This window comes from Erpetoichthys calabaricus, chromosome 5 (genome assembly GCF_900747795.2).
Source record: "Erpetoichthys calabaricus chromosome 5, fErpCal1.3, whole genome shotgun sequence".
Taxonomy (NCBI): Eukaryota; Metazoa; Chordata; class Cladistia; order Polypteriformes; family Polypteridae; genus Erpetoichthys; species Erpetoichthys calabaricus.
In genome coordinates this window covers 52729939-52750165 of record NC_041398.2, presented here as the reverse complement: position 1 = coordinate 52750165, position 20227 = coordinate 52729939, and the positions used below count along the sequence as shown (strand labels likewise).

At 37.9% G+C, this 20227-nt stretch overlaps 1 protein-coding gene across 1 annotated transcript in view; it reads left to right on the top strand.

Moving 5' to 3' along the window:
• The window catches only part of tlx2 (T cell leukemia homeobox 2), an 88924-nt gene extending 87600 nt beyond the window's left edge, over positions 1 to 1324 (top strand). Inside the window, exon 3 of the mRNA XM_051928047.1 lies at positions 985 to 1324. Within this exon, the coding sequence (XP_051784007.1) occupies positions 985 to 1036 (52 nt within the window). The 3' untranslated portion in view covers positions 1037 to 1324. The remainder of the gene's footprint in view (positions 1 to 984) is intronic.
• Positions 1325 to 20227: the final 18903 nt, after the last annotated feature.

Genomic DNA, 20227 nt, shown 5'->3' with positions numbered 1-20227 from the left:
TCACTTTTTCATCAGTAGCTGCACCTATTTCATACAGGTTATAGTACTGTGCTTTCCAAAGAGATATAAAGAAGAGCAATGAATTGCAAACAGAATGAATAATTTTTTTTTTTTTGTAATTCTTATGTGTATTTGAGGGAGGTTGTTTGCTATAATATTCATGAACTAAAAGCTAAAAGTTCCCTATCTATCTATCTATCTATCTATCTATCTATCTATCTATCTATCTATCTATCTATCTATCTATCTATCTATCTATCTATCTATCTATCTATCTACTCCTTCAATTGCACTTCACTTTTTGTAATCAATACAAGATCATAAGCTCATAAGCATACAAGAGTTCTCATAACAATCCTTCAAGCATGTCTCAGGTTACTACTGCCTTCATCACTACCACAAAAAGCAACAGACTGACAATGGGTCCCTGGTGAAGTTCCATGTTCATCTTAAAACTATCAGCATCTCCATCTGCCTGTCTTGATTACCAATCGTGATTCCTCATATATTGACCTCACCACAGACATTTAACTATTTCTATACACCTAACTTCACAAGGCAAACTTTACCACCCGTTGTGGAATACTGTCAATCACCATCTCCACAGTTATAAATACAAAATATCTATCTACCTAGTTTAAATGAATAATTTCTATCGCTATCTTGACTGACTGTGATCATCTAAGTACTTTATTCAAATGGCATTTGGATATAATGGATCCATAATATAATGGATTCATTATATTTACTTCTGTAAGTTCTGTTATTTTATGTAAATGTTTGGGTTACAGGTCAGAAGGCAGTAATATCAGTAGGTTGAGGTTTTACAGTAAAGATAGCCCTCTGCTGGGTCATCTTTCTTACTGCAATAAAGGCTAAAATAGTTACATACCTGATAAATGCTATACAACTAAAATGTTGTGTCTGTTACCTTCTTTCCTTTTCAGTGTGAAAATAACTTTCAACTTTGTTTTCTCTTTGCAGATGCAGGCTGACCCAGCCCTTCACTGACTCCATTATACAGTACACCATATAACAAGAATGACACAACAAAACAAATCTCAGAAGACAAAATAAAAAGACACACTCGGACAGTGGGATTGAAATTGGATAGTAAAGTTATTAACTTTTGTTCTGACAATGACTGATTATCTGCTGTGAACTTGACAGTGGTAAAGCAAGTAGCAGTATGCAATTTATTATGAAAACAGAGATAAACTAAAGGCATCTTGTTGAGATTTTCTGTGCAACTAATACCATATAGTACCCCCCTGTTCATATGTTTCTGATAATTAATTACAGACTCATAATTAATTATCAGTCCCTGCATATCTTTAATATTTTAGTTTATGTCATGTTTGCCAATGAGCATTAATATAAGCTATCACATTCTGGCTCTATCTCCTAAAATGTTGGTGGTTTGTATTATTTTCTCTTTCATAAAATCTGTGGTCCTTCTAGATGACTCTGTACATTGAAGCTTAGTTTCAAAGTCAAAACCTTTCACAACATTGAGTGCACTAGTTTTGTTCTGATCAGACAATTCTTTAGGGGCTGCTATGATCTTACTGAGTTCGGACCTGCATTGGTGACTAGAATGGATGATGAACTGAAATGCTGTTTCTTCCGTCTCCAGTTCTGAAACAAAACAGACATGCTCAGTGCCAGTGTTGGCAGACATATCTGGCCCTTTGTAGCACATAGGTCATTGAGCTGTCCTGTCTCATATTAATAAAATGGATTTATGTAAGACATTCATCCTGAATTATCCATATAAAGGAATCATAGTTGTAATAATCAAAACAAAAATAAATGTTCCTTATATAACACCTTTTCTTTGATCAAAGCACTTCACAAAAATTCAAAACATAGGAATAGGTATAAAAGCACCAAAAAAAATTAAATATGGTTAACAATATAACATTTTATCAACATTAAGCAGCAAATCAAAGACAAAAAAAACACCACACTACTAGTTTACAGCCTTGCCTTACTCAACTGGAAGAATCTCAGCCCACTTTCTATAAATCTTTGGGTAAGCAACATTCTATGCTATCTCAAATTAGGACAAATCAAATTCTTTCTTCATTAATATTACTATATTTTATAATAATCATGCTGGGTCTTTGTTATGCTTTTAATTATTCTATTATATTTAAAAATTTAAATGTGTTTTTTACTTGTGTCTCTCTTCTTTTTCTCTTGGTATGGGTTGAGTCTACGTATCTATTTTTATTTTTCAATAGATTGATTTTGAAGTATATGGTTGTATCTTATAGGTGAACAAATATATCTGTTGATGCTTCTGGACATACAGTATCTTTAGTGATATTCCTGGAAATCACTGGGTGTTTTGTGTCTTTGAACATCATACACCTCTGTCCAGGTGACTCCAGAACTTGATTTGCTTCTCCAGGCCTACCAGTAGTTGCCTATCCCTGGCAGAGGCTAACGGGGTCTGAATTACTCCCTAGGTCTGATAAAGCTGATTCATTGAGGGGTTATACTGCTTGTGCCACTTGACTCCTTCACTCATGGTATTCACCACCGCCTTCAGGATTTCATAATGTATCCAGCAGTATCTCCACCCCCCAAGAGCTTTAGAACAAAAAATGAGTATATGCTTTAAGGTTCCATGTTTCAAACACAACAGACAGGCATGCTATCGTCTCTGCTTTGCCCCATGTGTTGAGATTTGCTACAATAGGAAGCGCATCACGCACAGCGTAGACAATGAGCTGGATCCAGTGTGGCTCAGCTTTCTACAGCTCAGACCATGTCAACTTCCACTCTAGTGCATTGTTTTATCTTGTCCAAGTGCCTTATTGCCTCATACAGTAGCAACCGTTCTGCAGGACCTTTCCTCCTCCATTACTGCTCTCACATCCCTCTGGACCAAGCCATGCTGCTCCTTCACTGTGGTGGTGTCTATCTGGAAAGGTGGGAAAGATTTCAGCCCAGTCCTGCCACAAGTGACCACTCCCACCAGCTTTCTCGGGTGTAGCCTGTTCTTTGCCTGCTGAACCACTTTCACTTCACTTCATTCCAGTCCTCACCTCGATTCCAGATTTAGTGTCTCTTGGGTCATTTTTCTCATAATTTATTTGATTGAGTAGCATACCATTATAATGTCCTGGTTTTCAGAAAATAAAACAAAAAGATAAATACAAGAAAGATGAAGCACTGATTGAATACCACAATCTTCAGCTCTTATGCAAATTTAACAGTGAAGAATCTAGCCTGATGATGTTAAAGTACTCCCAGCTGATCTTTAACTTTAATGAAATTTTACTTAAAACCAATTCAAAATCATGATCGGTAATCTGCATCGTTGTCTACTTTAATACAGTAAATATAACCAATGTTATTGTGCAGAGTTTTATATATCCTATTTGCACAGGTGTACTATTTGAGATTTTTATTGTAGGTTTTCTGCATTGCTGAAGTTTGGTGAAATACTTTAGATACTTCAACATATGATCCAAATTTCACTGGAAGACTGAAGATCAGAATAAACAGATTCAAGTCTCTGCCAGACCACAATTATTAGTCTGGAAGATAATTTCAAATGGAAATATTCTAGTGGGTGGCACAGTGGTGGTGAGGCCTCCTCACAACAAGGAGACCATGGTTTAGTGTGCTCCATGTCTAAAGTTTGCATGTTCTCCCCATTTCCATGTGGGTTTCCTCTGAAAGCACCAGTTTTCTACCACAGCTCAAAGACATGTACAGTACTTTAGGTGGATTGGCAATAGTAAATTGCCTTCTGATATATATGTGGTGTGTGTGTGTGTGTGTGTGTTCATCCTGTGATGCCCTAGTGCCCAGTCCTGTTCCTGCTTTGCACCCAGTGCTTGCTGGGGTACGCTACAGCTTCCCCAAGATCCTGCTCTGGATAATAGATAGGAAATCCTAATAGCACATCTATTTTTTTTCTTTTTGATTAGTTCTTTCTTTCTGGATACTAATTCACATGCAAAACTCTAATTCTTAATTAGGATCAATCAGATTTGCCTTAGGTAAGAGTGTAAACTCAAATTTTCTGGTTCAGTACCATTTGATCCAGGTCCAACACAATATAAACATGGCTAAAATCTGTCAGGTATATTGAGAAAGTGGATATTATCTTTGAAGAAAAGGGGACTGTTGCTGGGAGTGTAGAAATCTACTCTTGTCAGTTTAGTTTGTGACATCTGAGAGCCTCACAGGATTATGATACAGTTTAAAAATTGTCTCTCTGAATTCTATTCATTGTATTTCTTAATATTATGGTGGTATACTGTGTGTGCTTGCTTTTAATAAATGCTTTCCACCATCTCTTCCATCCATTTCCTCAAAAATTCTTTCAATTACTTGTTTTATTGAAGCAGCAGAGTATCCCTGCAGGATCAGGAAGAAAATAATCATCAATTATGGATGGGACACTTTGTATACAATTATACTGTATTAAAAATTGCAATTAGCCCAAGCTCAATCCCATGTTTAAAGTATCTTTTTTTGTTGAATTTACAAGATCATCCACTATTCTTCTGGGTTTCCATCTGAGACAGGCAAGTTGGTGATATTGTTTCTGTGTGACATATCATTCCACCTATACACTTAAAAATAAAGGTGTCACACAACCAAGTAAAGTGCCATTAAAGAACCATTATTTTTAAGATTTTAGGGTCAATATTAGCCTCACAAGTATATAAAGCTGATAAAAATACCACAAAGATTTTATAAAGGAAAAAGTGGAAACTTTGATGGGTACTCCATTATGAATGCAGGCTCCTTTTTTAAAGTGTGAAACGTGTGCATATATGGTACATTCAAAACTTATGTTAACTTTAATTTACACTATCTTGAAGCAAATCAAGTAAAAATCAGTTTTTAAAAATTCTTGTATAAACGTAAAATGCAGTAGAGAGGGAGAAAGGGAAAGTGATAAAAAGAGATTATGTAGGGGAAAAGGGACAGAAATGAACTAATCTGCTGCTGAAACAAACAAACGTCTTTCTTCATGAAACATTTAGTATTACATTATATTATTACGCATAGAGTATGGTGTTTTTCAGTTTTTGCTATGACTGTGTTTGTACTTTGTAAAGTTTCCCATGATCATATTCACTATGAATGGCAATGGATGAAATATAGATTGATTTATGTTCAACTATTCAACTCACTTAACATATTGTACTTAGAAGATGATTCTGCTCAGGTAAAATAGATAGATAGATAGATAGATAGATAGATAGATAGATAGATAGATAGATAGATAGATAGATAGATAGATAGATAGATAGATAGATAGATAGATAGATAGATAGATAGATAGATAGATAGAACTTTAATACCCAAGCGTTAGGCACCAGAATAAATTAATATAAGTAATAGGTGAGCTATACCATTTGATTGGTTTCTTATATTTGCCAGAAGAACTTCAATGTTTCTTTGCATTTTATTTAATTACTCAGCTAGGAGGAAGGATGTGGGGACTGGTGATTGGTTAAAGCATATGAAACACCACTGGGAAATCACTATATGAGTGCCCACAGAAATTCCCACATTTTTCATATGTGTTTGTTTTAATTAAATCCTCCAGCAAACATAAATTTGTTTGCTGACAGCTGCTGAAGGATGTTAATATGTTATGGGTGGTTTGCCCCTGCAGTGTAAAACTATCAAATTTCTATTAAAAAAATAATACAAAAATAAATATACAATAAGTGGGATGTAGTTAGAACATATTAAAATACATGTTTTACTGCTTTTTTTATTATCATGAGTTTTTGGACACTTGCTCCTTTGTTCAAATGATGAAATTATGATTAAAATGAAAGATAATAATGCACAATATTTATTAAATTGGAGATGTTTAAATACTCATTGGTGGTTTTAGATTACTTTTTCATGAATACTATGGCAACCTCTATACCATAGGATCTAAACAAACAAAAAAAAAAAGTAATTGTATATAAACAGGTCAACCTAACTTAATAGTGATATGAGTGTAGAGTTGGAAGCTCATACTATTAAAGTCAGGAGAAATAAAAATAACATTTACTTTGAAGCTGATCAATCAGATTTCCCTTTGTCCCTTCTGCAACTCAGAGCTCAGAGCTACTGTATATGCTCAATATTTCACATTACAATATAAAAGGAAACAATGCCCGCCACTGAAGGCCTGGTTCACAGTTGTGGAATCTTTGAATTGATGCCCGTGTACATGATTGATTTCTTTAACATTCCTAGTATTGGCCTGTGATAAATTAATTCTTCTCTGTCACGCTCTCCTTGTCTTAGTCTGTGCATCTGCATGAAATATCTGTGAGTATTTAGCTTTTTTTTAAGTGATACATGACTATAATTTTATAACAAAGAATCTGCCTGATTTAGGTGTTTGAAAACCATACATAAAGATAATTTATTTTAGCATAATATACCATTATTAAGGCTGCTGGTTTGGATGTTTATACCGTAAAATCGTATTAACTATTTGTATAAAAAGCTAGTGGCACTTATGACTGGCCATTACTAATGCTTCTCCATTCTCTGTTTCTTCATGCTGTCTAGCTACTTCTATCTTGACTAACCTACTCTTGCTAACCATGAAAATGCATGAGAACATTTGGAATCTAAGGTGACAGGAATGCCATAGTTATACACAGTAGGATGTTCTGTAAAACATTGAATGATGTAACTGGTTGACTAAGATCAGACAGACCTAGACTCTGCATATTGCAAATAAAAACACCTTAAGTTAAATAACGTAGGGCTAAATACTGCACGTTTGTGCACTTTTCTGTTCTTTCTGCAGAGAAGCGTGGTACATAAGAATACACTGAATTGAATTGAATATGCACTAAGAAATACTCATGAGTGCTTGGGTGTTGTGAAACACAAGTCTGAGTCGATATAAGATGGTCAGCACATTAGCAGTGAAAATATTCTGTATGTACCTTTGATGTGAACATCTTGTATGTAATGCATTAGTCAAACGAAATAGTATTTATTTTAATGTACTAACAGGATTAAATCTTCAGTAATGAAGTGGATTATAATAAGATGTGCACACTATTTGTAAAAAGAATGCATAAGCAACGCAACATTCATTAAATAAAGATATGAAACTCACAATATGAATTAGGATCTCTTTTTTTTCCAAAGTGATGTCTCAAAAGACAGAATGTCAGATTTCACTTAGTATTTAAAAATAATAAAGATTTAATTTTTCAGCAGGTAAAGCGGTCAGAGTTTGCACATTGTAGAATGTGTATAGTATTTAATGAAGAGGGCTGAGAATGTCTTCTCTCCAATTTTATGACTTTCAAAAAGTAAACACAATTGAAATCCTTTTGATTTAAGAATAAAAGCAGCTGTGCTACATATCAGTCTGAAAACCTGTGCAAAACTGACATTTTGTTCATAGCAGACAAAGCTTTCTTGCCATGGTTAAAAAACGGGCGTGCAGTTCTATTAACTAAAACGAGAAATTTCCGTGTCTGCTACGACTGAAATCTTGTTCGGATACAAGTGACTGTCATATTCCTAAAGATCTGTCATTGGATTTAACTATCATAAGAGCTGCAAAGCCAAAGATAAGTCTTCACTGATGTAGAATGTTACAGTACAGAAGAACAAACTATTTTCAAACCAACAGAACATCTACACTGGGTATACTTTGGACACACAGCACACCAAAAGGAGCCATACAGTACCTGAGCTGGCATTGAGGCACACTTCAGCAGCACTGCCGTCTCACAATTAAGAGACAGGGGTGCTTCCTGGTGTGTACGTGGGTGTGAGTGTGTGTTCACTCTGTTACGGCCTTGTGCCTAATGATTCCTGTGACCCTGCCCTGGATAAGCAGATTTAGAAGGTGGATAGTACTGCCTTACTATTCCCAGAGTCACCATACACTAAAGGGGTTTTTAAATTAGAAGTATCATTTGGTTTAAATGAATGTAGAGAAAAGCCAAGCAAAATGACACCTTTTATTGGCTAATTAAAAAGATTACAATATGCAAGCTTTCGAGGCAACTCAGGCCCCTTCTTCAGGCAAGATGTAATCCAGAAAAACTGTCCAAAAACTCAACGATTGATGTGCTCACCTTGCTTGTGTATTAGCAGCTAAGTGAGTTTCTCTTTCTCGGCAGTTTCACTTTGGAGGCATATATATTATATACTGTCACAGACGGCTGGGGTTCTTGCCTGGCTGGGACACCTCTTCACTGAAAGAACCTGGGGAGCAAGCATGTACAGCACAGTACCACCCCCAGGACGTTAGATGGCAAGCCCTCTGGGTTGCAGTGGTGCCTCGGACTCCTGCAGGGCTTCATGGGAGTTGGGGTTATCTATAGCCCTGATGTATATATATACAGTACTGTGCAAAAGTTTTAGGCATGTGTGAAAAAATGCTGTAAACAAAGAAAGCTTTCAGAAATATAAATAATGATTGTTTATTGTTATCAATTTACAAAATGCAAAGTGAGTGAACAAAAGAAAAATCTAAATCAAATCAATATTTGGTGTTACTACCTTTTGCCTTCAAACCAGCATCAATTCTTATAGGTACACTTGCACAAAGTCAGGGATTTTGTAGGATTATAGTCAGGTGTATGATCAACCAATTATACGAAACAGGTGCTAATGATCATCAATGTCACACGTAGGTTGAAACACAGTCATTAACTGAAACAGAAACAGCTGTGTAGGAGGCTACCAAGGTGAGGTTTTGGAAGACAGTTTCATGTCATGGCAAGATTGAGCACAGCAACAAGACACAAGGTAGTTATACTGCATCAGCAAGGTCTCTCCCAGACAAAGATTTCAAAGCAGACTGGGGTTTCAAGATGTGCTGTTCAAGCTCTTTTGAAGAAGCACAAAGAAACGGGCAACGTTGAGGATCATAGATGCAGTGGTCAGCCAAGGAAACTTAGTGCAGCAGATGAGAGACACATCAAGCTTATTACCCTTCGAAATCGTAAGATGTCCAGAGTGCCATCAGCTCAGAACTGGCAGAAACCAGTGGGATCCAGGTACACCCATCTACTGTCTGGAGAAGTCTGGCCAGAAGTGGTCTTCATGGAAGAGTTGCAGCCAAAAAGCCATAACTCCGACGTGGAAACAAGTCCAAGCGACTCAACTATGCACTAAAACATAGGAACTGGGGTGCAGAAAAATGGCAGCAGGTGCTCTGGACTGATGAGTCAAAATTTGAAATATTTGGCTGTAGCAGAAGGCAGTTTGTTCGTCGAAGGGCTAGAGAGCGGTACAATAATGAGTGTATGCAGGCAACAGTGAAGCATGGTGGAGGTTCCTTGAACGTTTGGGGCTGCATTTCTGCAAATGGAGTTGAAGATTTGGTCAGGATTAATGGTGTTCTCAATGCTGAGAAATACAGGCAGATACTTATCCATCATGCAATACCATCAGGGAGGCGTATGATTGGCCCCAAATTTATTCAGCAGCAGGACAACGACCCCAAACATACAGCCAAAGTCATTAAGAACTATCTTCAGCGTAAAGAAGAACAAGAAGTCCTGGAAGTGATGGTATGGACCCCACAGAGCCCTGATCTCAACATCATCGAGTGCGTCTGGGATTACATGAAGAGACAGAAGGATGTGAGGAAGCCTACATTCACAGAAGATCTGTGGTTAGTTCTCCAAGATGTTTGGAACAACCTACCAGCCGAGTTCCTTCAAAAACTGTGTGCAAGTGTACCTAGAAGAATTGATGCTGTTTTGAAGGAAAAGGGTGGTCACACCAAATATTGATTTGATTTAGATTTCTCTTTTGTTCATTCACTGCATTTTGTTGATTGATGAAAATAAATGATTAACACTTCCATTTTTTCACACCTGCCTAAAACTTTTGCACAGTACAGTACCGCAGGGGGCATGGGAAATGGAGTCTGGAAATGTAACCCTGCCGGGGTCTTTGGGAATCACCAGAGGGTGCTGCTGGGAGAGGACTGCCCTGGTTCCCGCATGACCCAGACGTTCTCCAGATGACTTGGAAAGGACAATGGACACAGTACCTGGGTCAACTTTAAAGGTGTCTGTGGTTTGGGGATCATTAGCACCTCCGTGTGGTTAATATACAGTATCTATCTATCTATCTATCTATCTATCTATCTATCTATCTATCTATCTATCTATCTATCTATCTATCTATCTCTCTCTCTCTCTCTCTCTCTCTCTCTCTCTCTCTCTCTATATATATATATATATATATATATATATATATATATATAATATATATATATATATATATATATATACAGTGGTGTGAAAAACTATTTGCCCCCTTCCTGATTTCTTATTCTTTTGCATGTTTGTCACATAAAGTGTTTCTGATCATCAAACACATTTAACCATTAGTCAAATATAACACAAGTAAACACAAAATGCAGTTTTTAAATGATGGTGTTTATTATTTAGGGAGAAAAAAAATCCAAACCTACATGGCCCTGTGTGAAAAAGTAATTGCCCCCTTGTTAAAAAATAACCTAACTGTGGTGTATCACACCTGAGTTCAATTTCCGTAGCCACCCCCAGGCCTGATTACTGCCACACCTGTTTCAATCAAGAAATCACTTAAATAGGAGCTGCCTGACACAGAGAAGTAGACCAAAAGCACCTCAAAAGCTAGACATCATGCCAAGATCCAAAGAAATTCAGGAACAAATGAGAACAGAAGTAATTGAGATCTATCAGTCTGGTAAAGGTTATAAAGCCATTTCTAAAGCTTTGGGACTCCAGCAAACCACAGTGAGAGCCATTATCCACAAATGGCAAAAACATGGAACAGTGGTGAACCTTCCCAGGAGTGGCCGGCCGACCAAAATTACCCCAAGAGCGCAGAGACGACTCATCCGAGAGGTCACAAAAGACCCCAGGACAACGTCTAAAGAACTGCAGGCCTCACTTGCCTCAATTAAGGTCAGTGTTCACGACTCCACCATAAGAAAGAGACTGGGCAAAAACGGTCTGCATGGCAGATTTCCAAGACGCAAACCACTGTTAAGCAAAAAGAACATTAGGGCTCGTCTCAATTTTGCTAAGAAACATCTCAATGATTGCCAAGACTTTTGGGAAAATACCTTGTGGACTGATGAGTCAAAAGTTGAACTTTTTGGAAGGCAAATGTCCCGTTACATCTGGCGTAAAAGGAACACAGCATTTCAGAAAAAGAACATCATACCAACAGTAAAATATGGTGGTGGTAGTGTGATGGTCTGGGGTTGTTTTGCTGCTTCAGGACCTGGAAGGCTTGCTGTGATAGATGGAACCATGAATTCTACTGTCTACCAAAAAATCCTGAAGGAGAATGTCCGGCCATCTGTTCGTCAACTTACAAGCTGAAGCGATCTTGGGTGCTGCAACAGGACAATGACCCAAAACACACCAGCAAATCCACCTCTGAATGGCTGAAGAAAAACAAAATGAAGACTTTGGAGTGGCCTAGTCAAAGTCCTGACCTGAATCCAATTGACATGCTATGGCATGACCTTAAAAAGGCGGTTCATGCTAGAAAACCCTCAAATAAAGCTGAATTACAACAATTTTGCAAAGATGAGTGGGCCAAAATTCCTCCAGAGTGCTGTAAAAGACTCATTGCAAGTTATCGCAAACGCTTGATTGCAGTTATTGCTGCTAAGGGTGGCCCAACCAGTTATTAGGTTCAGGGGGCAATTACTTTTTCACACAGGGCCATGTAGGTTTGGATTTTTTTTTCTCCCTAAATAATAAAAACCACCATTTAAAAACTGCATTTTGTGTTTACTTGTGTTATATTTGACTAATGGTTAAATGTGTTTGATGATCAGAAACATTTTGTGTGACAAACATGCAAAAGAATAAGAAATCAGGAAGGGGGCAAATAGTTTTTCACACCACTGTATATATATACAGTATATATATTTATTATAGTGGTAACCATAATTTTCTATTATCCCACTATTAAAAGTGGTGAGAAAGGAATGGGGAAGACTTGCTGTGTTCAGTCACTGTAGGAGAAGGAGACACTAGTACGTCTTTTTGGTCAACAAGGTGGTTTTAACCATACAGGATCACATAATAACTATTTTAAGTGCCTTTCCATTGTTGGAAATGTTCATTTTGGTTGCATCAGCCAACAAGCAGTTTTATACATTTTCATCTTAGTTGGATTCTGTCTTAACACATAGTGCCTACAATTATGTAGTTGATTCATGTCACTTGTATTACATTTTTGGTTTTGGGTGGGAAAGACAATAGAATCAATTTAGTTTAGTCTCGCTTGTTATTTCTTAATGGCCTGCTCCCAACCATTGTGCTCAAAAGATGCGCTGCATTAAAGTATCAAGTCAGATGCAGCATACTGTAACGCCAGGTGTAGTTTTTATTTTTCTTTCTGTCTGTGGATCTCACTGTGCTCTATTATTAATGTACTAGTTTCCTAATAAACGTTCAAACCTTTGTCACAGTTTTTTTAAACATTTCTAATAAGTAAATAATGATATTAAGGAGTATTTACTTAAAGTTAGTTAGTGTTACATTTGACACATCCAGCGGCATAATTTTAAACTAAATAAACTGAAGCACTGTATGCCATTATGTAAAAGAGAGAAGGAGCAAAGACTTCTGGGAGCAAAAAGAATCCTAGCTGTGAAAATAAAAACATTAATGACTGCATTTATTATGTGTAAGCAATCATGACCAATTTTGTGTGTGTATCTTATGGAGATTAGCAGTAGAATGAAGCAGTAAAAGCCTACCTGGCTCCACTTGTGATTACAGTGATCCCTCGCTATATCGCGCTTCGCCTTTCGCGGCTTCACTCCATCGCGGATTTTATATGTAAGCATATTTAAATATATATCGCGGATTTTTCGCTGCTTCGCGGGTTTCTGCGGACAATAGGTCTTTTAATTTCTGGTACATGCTTCCTCAGTTGGTTTGCCCAGTTGATTTCATTGGCAGATGGCTGAGAAGCTATCCAGCTTACTTTCTCTCTTCCTCTCTCTCTCTCTCTCTCTTGCGCTGACGTAGGGGGGTGTGAGCAGGGGGGCTGTGTGCAGCTGCTTCCTGAAGGACAGGCTGCACGGAGCTTCGCATACTTAAAAGCTTAAAGGGCACGTATTGATTTTTTTATCTGTCTCTCGCTATCTCTCTCTCTCTCTCTCTCTTCCTGCTCCTGACAGAGGGGGTGTGAGCTGCCGCCTTCAACAGCTTTGTACCGGCGGTGCTTCGCATACTTAAAAGCCAAAAAGCCGTATTGATTTTTTTTTTGACTGCTTGCTTTGCACTCCTTTGAAAAGGAAGATATGTTTGCATTCTTTTAATTGTGAGACAGAACTGTCATCTCTGTCTTGTCATGGAGCACAGTTTAAACTTTTGAAAAAGAGACAAATGTTTGTTTGCAGTGTTTGAATAACGTTCCTGTCTCTCTACAACCTCCTGTGTTTCTGCGCAAATCTGTGACCCAAGCATGACAATATAAAAATAACCATATAAACATATGGTTTCTACTTCGCGGATTTTCCTACTTCGCGGGTGGCTCTGGAACGCAACCCCCGCGATGGAGGAGGGATTACTGTATATCAGTTTGTGCTCACTCCCAATGCTGGTATTTTCAAAAGGCTGCAATTTCAACTGTCACACTTGTTTGAAAGGTACCATTTTGAATTTAAATATATATTTATTTTTAAAATGAAAAATGAAACGACATTTTTGTCTAATTTGAAAGTCACAATTAACAGCGGGCGGCACGGTGGCACTGCTGCCTCGCAGTAAGGAGACCTGGGTTTGCTTCCTGGGTCCTCCCTGCGTGGAGTTTGCGTGTTCCCATGTGTCTGTGTGGGTTTCCTCTGGGTGCTCCGGTTTCCTGCCACAGCCCAAAAACATGCAGGTTAGGTGGATTGGCGATCCTGAATTTACCCTAGTGTGTGCTTGGTGTGTGTGTGCGCGTGTGTGTGTGTGTGTGTGCCCTGTGGTGGGCTGGCACCCTGCCCAGGATTGGTTCCCTGCCTTGTGCCCTGTGTTGGCTGAGATTGGCTCCAGCAGACCCCCGTGACCCTGTGTTAGGATATAGCGGGTTGGACAATGACTGACTGACAATTAACAGCACCTTCCTCATTTTAACAGGATTTACCAGGAAACTACTAAGTTAACAAACAATAAAGAGCAAAATAATAATTCAAAGCACAAGAAGTGTAGACTATAGACAGTTTTTCAATAAAATGCAGCTGTCAGGTGTGTGTGACCTGACTTCATAAGACTAAAGCGTGCAATGCCATTTCAGTGCTACAAGCATAACATGTTGGTTAAAGAATGTTTTTCCCTTTATAATTGCATAAAATGTACAACACAGGTGACCTGAATATTGTAAACTATGTGTTGTTGTTTTTGAATATTAGAACAATCTAGACAAGAGCAGACCATTCTCCCAACAAAGCACACCAGCACCTTCCACTTAATTCTTCTAAAATAACATCAAGTCCAGTTTCAAAGTCCCTGAAGTCCTATTGCCTACCACACTACTTGACAACTTATTCCATGTGTCTATGGATCTCTGCGTGAAATAAAACTTCGTAATGTTAAGGCGAAATTTATCCTTAACAAGTTTCCAACTGTATCCCAAAGTTCTTGATTAATTTATTTTAAAGTAGCAAGCAATGTGTCAAGTCAACAACTAAAATGAAGACTATGTGTGAACCTGTGGTTGGATAAAGTTGCAAACCGAGTGCTGCCAACTCTGAAGATGCTGCTTAAATTGGTGATTATTTTATAAAGCTGTTATAATGGTAAAAGAAGAATCAGAGTCATGGCTTTTATTTTTCATCATCATTAATGAGAAAGAAAACAAGAGTTTTGCTTGATATGAAGCTAAAGGACTCTAAAATAAAACAGCAGTAAGGACTATCCAGGTCAAAGTGAACTTTAATGGGATCGAAAGCAGAATGATAGTTTTAGTTTGCTAAAGAAGTACTGTATTTCAAAGTGTTTTCTTACTACAAAGTCGAGAACAAAGAGGAGAGAAGAGTGTGTAGGGGATGTGTGTTGAAAAAGCAGGCGGCTTTCTAATATTCTAATCACTAGTGACAAGAGGAGATCACTGGATTGTGGTATTCCCACAGGCTACCCAGGCATTACCAAAGAAAGACAAAAATAACTTAAGTGTTTGCATTTTAGAGGGAAAAAGAACAGAAAAGAGACAATGGCATCTGACTTTCTTGTTCAGCATATGAGAATGCAAGCCATAAATATCAGGGTGTCCACCTTGATGACAGAGTGGACTGGTCTGTGAACACAAATGTCCTATACAGGGGGGGGGGGGGGGCAAAACAGGTTTCCTCAGAAAACTCAGATCATTCAGCATATGTAGTGAAATGTTGTCTTTGTTCTATCAGAAAGTTGTTGCCAGAGTCCTGTTCTTCGCTGCCATGTGTTGGGGAGGCAGTATGACAGTTAAGAACACAAAGAGGCTGGTCAAGATGGTGAAAATGGCTGGCTTCTGAGTAGGACTGTGTACTCAGTGGCAATGGTGGTGGAAATGTATATGGGAAGAAAGGTGCAGGCCATCCTTGACAATAGCAGTCACCCTCTCCACAACATTTTGGCAGGTCAGAGAAGTAAACATAGCAGCCGTCTTCTCTCACTGCTCTGTTGAACAGAAGAATGCTTTAGAACATCATTTGTTCCGACTGCCATGAAATTCAAGTGATTCATAACCTGGTCACCACTCTACCTTCCAAACCTGTAACAACTGACCATTTATACTTTTTACTATTTATTTTTATTTATTTTTATTTGTGTGTCTATCTATCTAAGATGATGCTTTCACTATTATTTCAGTGCTGTTTCAGTATGTTAGAGCACCTGTCCCCTCACTTTCCAAGTCATAACTTTTTATCTTTTAATAGTGGCCTGCTTATAAATCCACAAGCCAAGCATAAAAGAAGTGGTGAGGCAGCTTTTGCTGTTATGCACCAAAACTCTGGATAACTGTACCAGTAGAGATACATCAGGCTAATACCATGGATTATTTTGAAAACCCAGTTTATTTAATTTGGCTTGTTTGTAGATACGTTTTAGTTCTACTCCTAGTAGATGTTACATGCACAGAATTATCTTACTCTTCATGGGTTTGTAATCATTATTAATATCTTTTTTATGCTTTCTTTTCTGGTTTATCTGTGGTGTCATATTTGTAGCAATACAAAGCACTGTGAAGCTGCATGTGATGCTTGAATGAAAGTAGATACCCCAACTACACATGAGACCCACAGTATTGAAGCCTCTACGACAAGGCCTAAAAACAATCAGGAACAGCTTAAGAACATTTATGTCAGGTACCTTGGAACCCCTTGTCAGAAACTTGACTCAGAGTCATGGAAAGGTTTGGGGCAGCCACCCGTATAATTGATTTCCTGGCTGCAAAGCTGAGCAAGTAAATAAAGCACTGTTGTGCACAAAACCGAGTCCAAAACAGAACTGAGGGAATAGGGAAAAGGTGGAGGCTTTTAAAGGGGAAGACAGGAAGTGAGGTCAAAGGGGTTGGGCTCATGAAGGTCTTCAGCCATTGGTTCGAGCCCAGATGTGACATCACAGGGGCCGGTGCCAGCAAAGTCTCCTTCCATAGGATCAGTCCCGGAAGTGACATCAAGAGAGCCAGGTTGAATCTCCTGTGAATGGTCTACAAGAAAGGGATAAAAAGAGTCAGTGCACTCTGCCACATCCCAGCATGCCTCAGAACTGCCTTCACTCAAGCCCTTTAGCTGCCTCCCATGTGCACGTGTGTGACACCCTACAGATTTTGTTTTTTTTTTTCTTTCCAGCTTAACTTGAGTTTTTTTTTTCTGTCATCTCTGGCTATCTTACCTTATCATTGGACTCATCTTTATGGACTTAAAAAAAAGAAATGATACTATATATAAGTGCTCAACCTTTCTATTAATTATATATCTTTTTTTTGTAAGCTCACATTGATTCTTTTTTTGTTACTTATTCATTGTATCTCATTTTTTCATTCCTTGTAACTATTTTGTTGACATCTTCTTCTTGCACTTTGAGCTACATCCTATGTATGAAACGATGTTGTTTATGTTGTTATTGTCATCTCTTTTTAAAAGAACACACCAACTAAAAATATTTTTGTATCAATTACTTACTCTGCATTGTTGATAGTGAGGTGCCATAGAAAAACTTGTAATTTACTATTTTCAGGGAGAATAGAGCTAACAAAATTCCTGATGCATTATAGTGGGCTTGAAAGGGGATCTGACTTGAACATCAGCAAACAATATCAAAACATGTTTGAAAATAAATCTCAAATTACTTACATCCCAAAAGGGTGGTGGAAGCTGGGTGGTGAAAGTAGAGTGGAGTTTTACTGGAAGAGCAGTGCAAGATGAAACAACAGGGCTTGATCAGTGGCTGACAATGGAAAATGGGTTTGGCGACTATGTAGCTGTCCATTTTAGTGTCACCAATTGGCATCAACCTCTGAGCACTGGTTCATTGTACTGTATTCCCTCTCTTACAAAACTGTGATTTAGATAATAAAAACTGATAAGTCAATTTCACATTATGATACAGCCAACCATAAATGTTTATGTTTGGCAGTTCTTAGTGTCAAAGCACTTTGGATCATAGCTTTCCTAGGAGAGATCTGTAAAATTAAATGTTTCTGTGGTGCAGCATTTCATTGGATGGTTTCTTTTTTTTCTATTTTGCTGTAATTATTCTTTCATGTTCCAGAGTCTTCACAGTATACATACTATACTGAAGTTATCTTTTATGTTCGTTTTCTTTTTTGTGCAGTAAGAAATTTAGCATTTGAGAATAACAATCTGTATACATCTGTCTCTGCATGATAGAATTGTAGAAATGAGACATTTGTCCATTTTATATTCTAAGTTTGTTTAGCATAATGTACACTGTCTTGATATTTGAGTAATATTAATGTCAAGCACTGATCTCTAAATTATTACATTTCATCGTTAACACAATGTTCGCCGTGGCATGTTACTCAGAAGAAGGATACAATCTTTCCAGTATTCAGGCGAGATCTTCTATGCTCATGAAAGGGAATATGAGATATCAGCAATTAATGGTAACATTTTAAAGAATACAGAAAAAAGATGCATAGTAAAATTATTAATAAAAGTTTAGTTAATGCCCAAAGTCATGTTTCTTTGATGGATATTCTTTGATATCTAAGTACAGCTTAAAAGAGAACATAGAAATTGTAGTAACCACACAATTGAGGCAACAAAAATAAATTGCCTAAAGAATGTTACCAACTGTTGAAATTATGCAGTTCTTTCTGTTAGTTATGGCACAAATAAGAAGACAACTTTGGAGGATACATTCAGAAAATGTCATAGAGCCAGTGGAGTTGGTTCTTGATTACTTAAAGCCTGTGCTGATAAACTTTGTGGTATCATCTGCTGTCTGTGCAGTTGACAACTAAGGCACCAGAAAGTAATCACTGCTATGGAAAATATTGTGCATTGTTCCAGTATTAAAGAAGGCCAAGTGACTCTCCAGCTTATGACTACATACTAGTGGCCCTTACTTCTCACATCATGAAGACCTTCGAGAGGCTGGTCCTGGACTATGAGTCCTCTTGTGAATGACCACATGGACTCATTGTAGTCTGTCTATTGGACAAAGATTGTAGGGATGATGCAATTACTGTATCTATGTACGCCATAAAGCTTATTCCCATCTGTACAAAGTTGTCAGTTCTGTGAAGATTACATGTTTTATTTTCTCTGGGGCCTTAAATGTCATTCAGCCATACCTGATAAGGAGTAAGCTCAGGGATAAATAGGTGGATGAGGGCATGGTGACCTGGATGTTTGATTATCTGTCTAGCAAAACACAGTTTGTGAGGCTCAAGGACTATGTCTCTGATATGGATGTGGACAACACTAGAGCATCACAAGGAACAGTCCTAGTCCTGTCACCTTTTTTGTTTGCACTCTTAACACCTTGGACTATAAATATAACATCGGGTAATGTCACTTGCAGAAATTCACTGATGACTCTGCACTAATCGAGTGTATTGACAAGGGGCATGACACAGAGTATAGAACTCGTATGGTGAACTTTATTTCTTGTTCAAAGAGAATTGTCAACAACTTATCATCAAAGCCAAGGGGGTGGCTATTGATAATTACTGCACCAAAGAGGTTTTATGTCCAGTCACTATTCTGTGGAGGTGGTTCACTGCTACAAGTACTTTGGTGTCCACAACAATGGAAAGCTGCACTAGTCCAGTAACACAGAGGAACTAATGTACAGTATATAAGCAAGGACAGAGGAGAGTCTATTTTCTTAGGAGACTGCTTTTCTTTAATGTGGGTAGTGACATCCTTTGCATGTTCTGTAATTGTGTGATGGACAGTGTGATTGTATTCACTGTAGTGTACAGGGAGGGTAACATCACTTCAAGAGAGGCCTACTGAATTAACATGCTGATTAAGAAGTATGCTCAATTATGGGATACAAGGGATGGTAGTGTATGAGAGAATGAAAACAGAACTGATGGCCTTTTTGAACAGTACAGCATATCTTCTTGTCTGACACACTAACATTGAGTTCTTTTATCCAAAGAATTATTCAAAAAAAGTTTAAGAAACACTTCTGGGGCTTCTTTTTACTTACAGCAATAATTGTTTATAATGCCACACGGGGACTGCTCTTTATCTTTAGCCTAGTCTGAAGTTGTGCGTATTTAAGGAGGGGAGGTTGTTGTTTTGTACAATAGTCCTGGAGCTTCTGAAAAAGGTACATATCTCCATTGGGACAAATGACGTACTGTACTATGTAACTTTAAAATTTGTCCAATACCATGTTACTACCAAAACCTCTTCAAAACCTGGCTGCCGTTATCTGGGAGCCTTTGTCTTTTCCTCCACATAACTCCTTGCTTCCTCAATCTTTGCCTGAAATTGTGTCATGAGCTGTTGTGGTCACTGACAACGTCTCAACTAATAAAGCCTCCAGTGAATAATTCCTCCTGTAATTCAGCAAGTTACATTGAAGGTGGCCAACACTTTTATGTAGTTAGGACATTTAGGCCTTTCCATGAGTAGTCCTTGACATGCCTTTTGGGGCATCGCTATCACAGCCTAGAGCAAAAGCTAATGGCATTGTCCTTAGCAAAATACAAGAGTCATTCATCGTAAAGTACACAATACTTTTCCTGCTAAGCTCTGGGGGCGAACATAATGATGTCTCTCCACAAC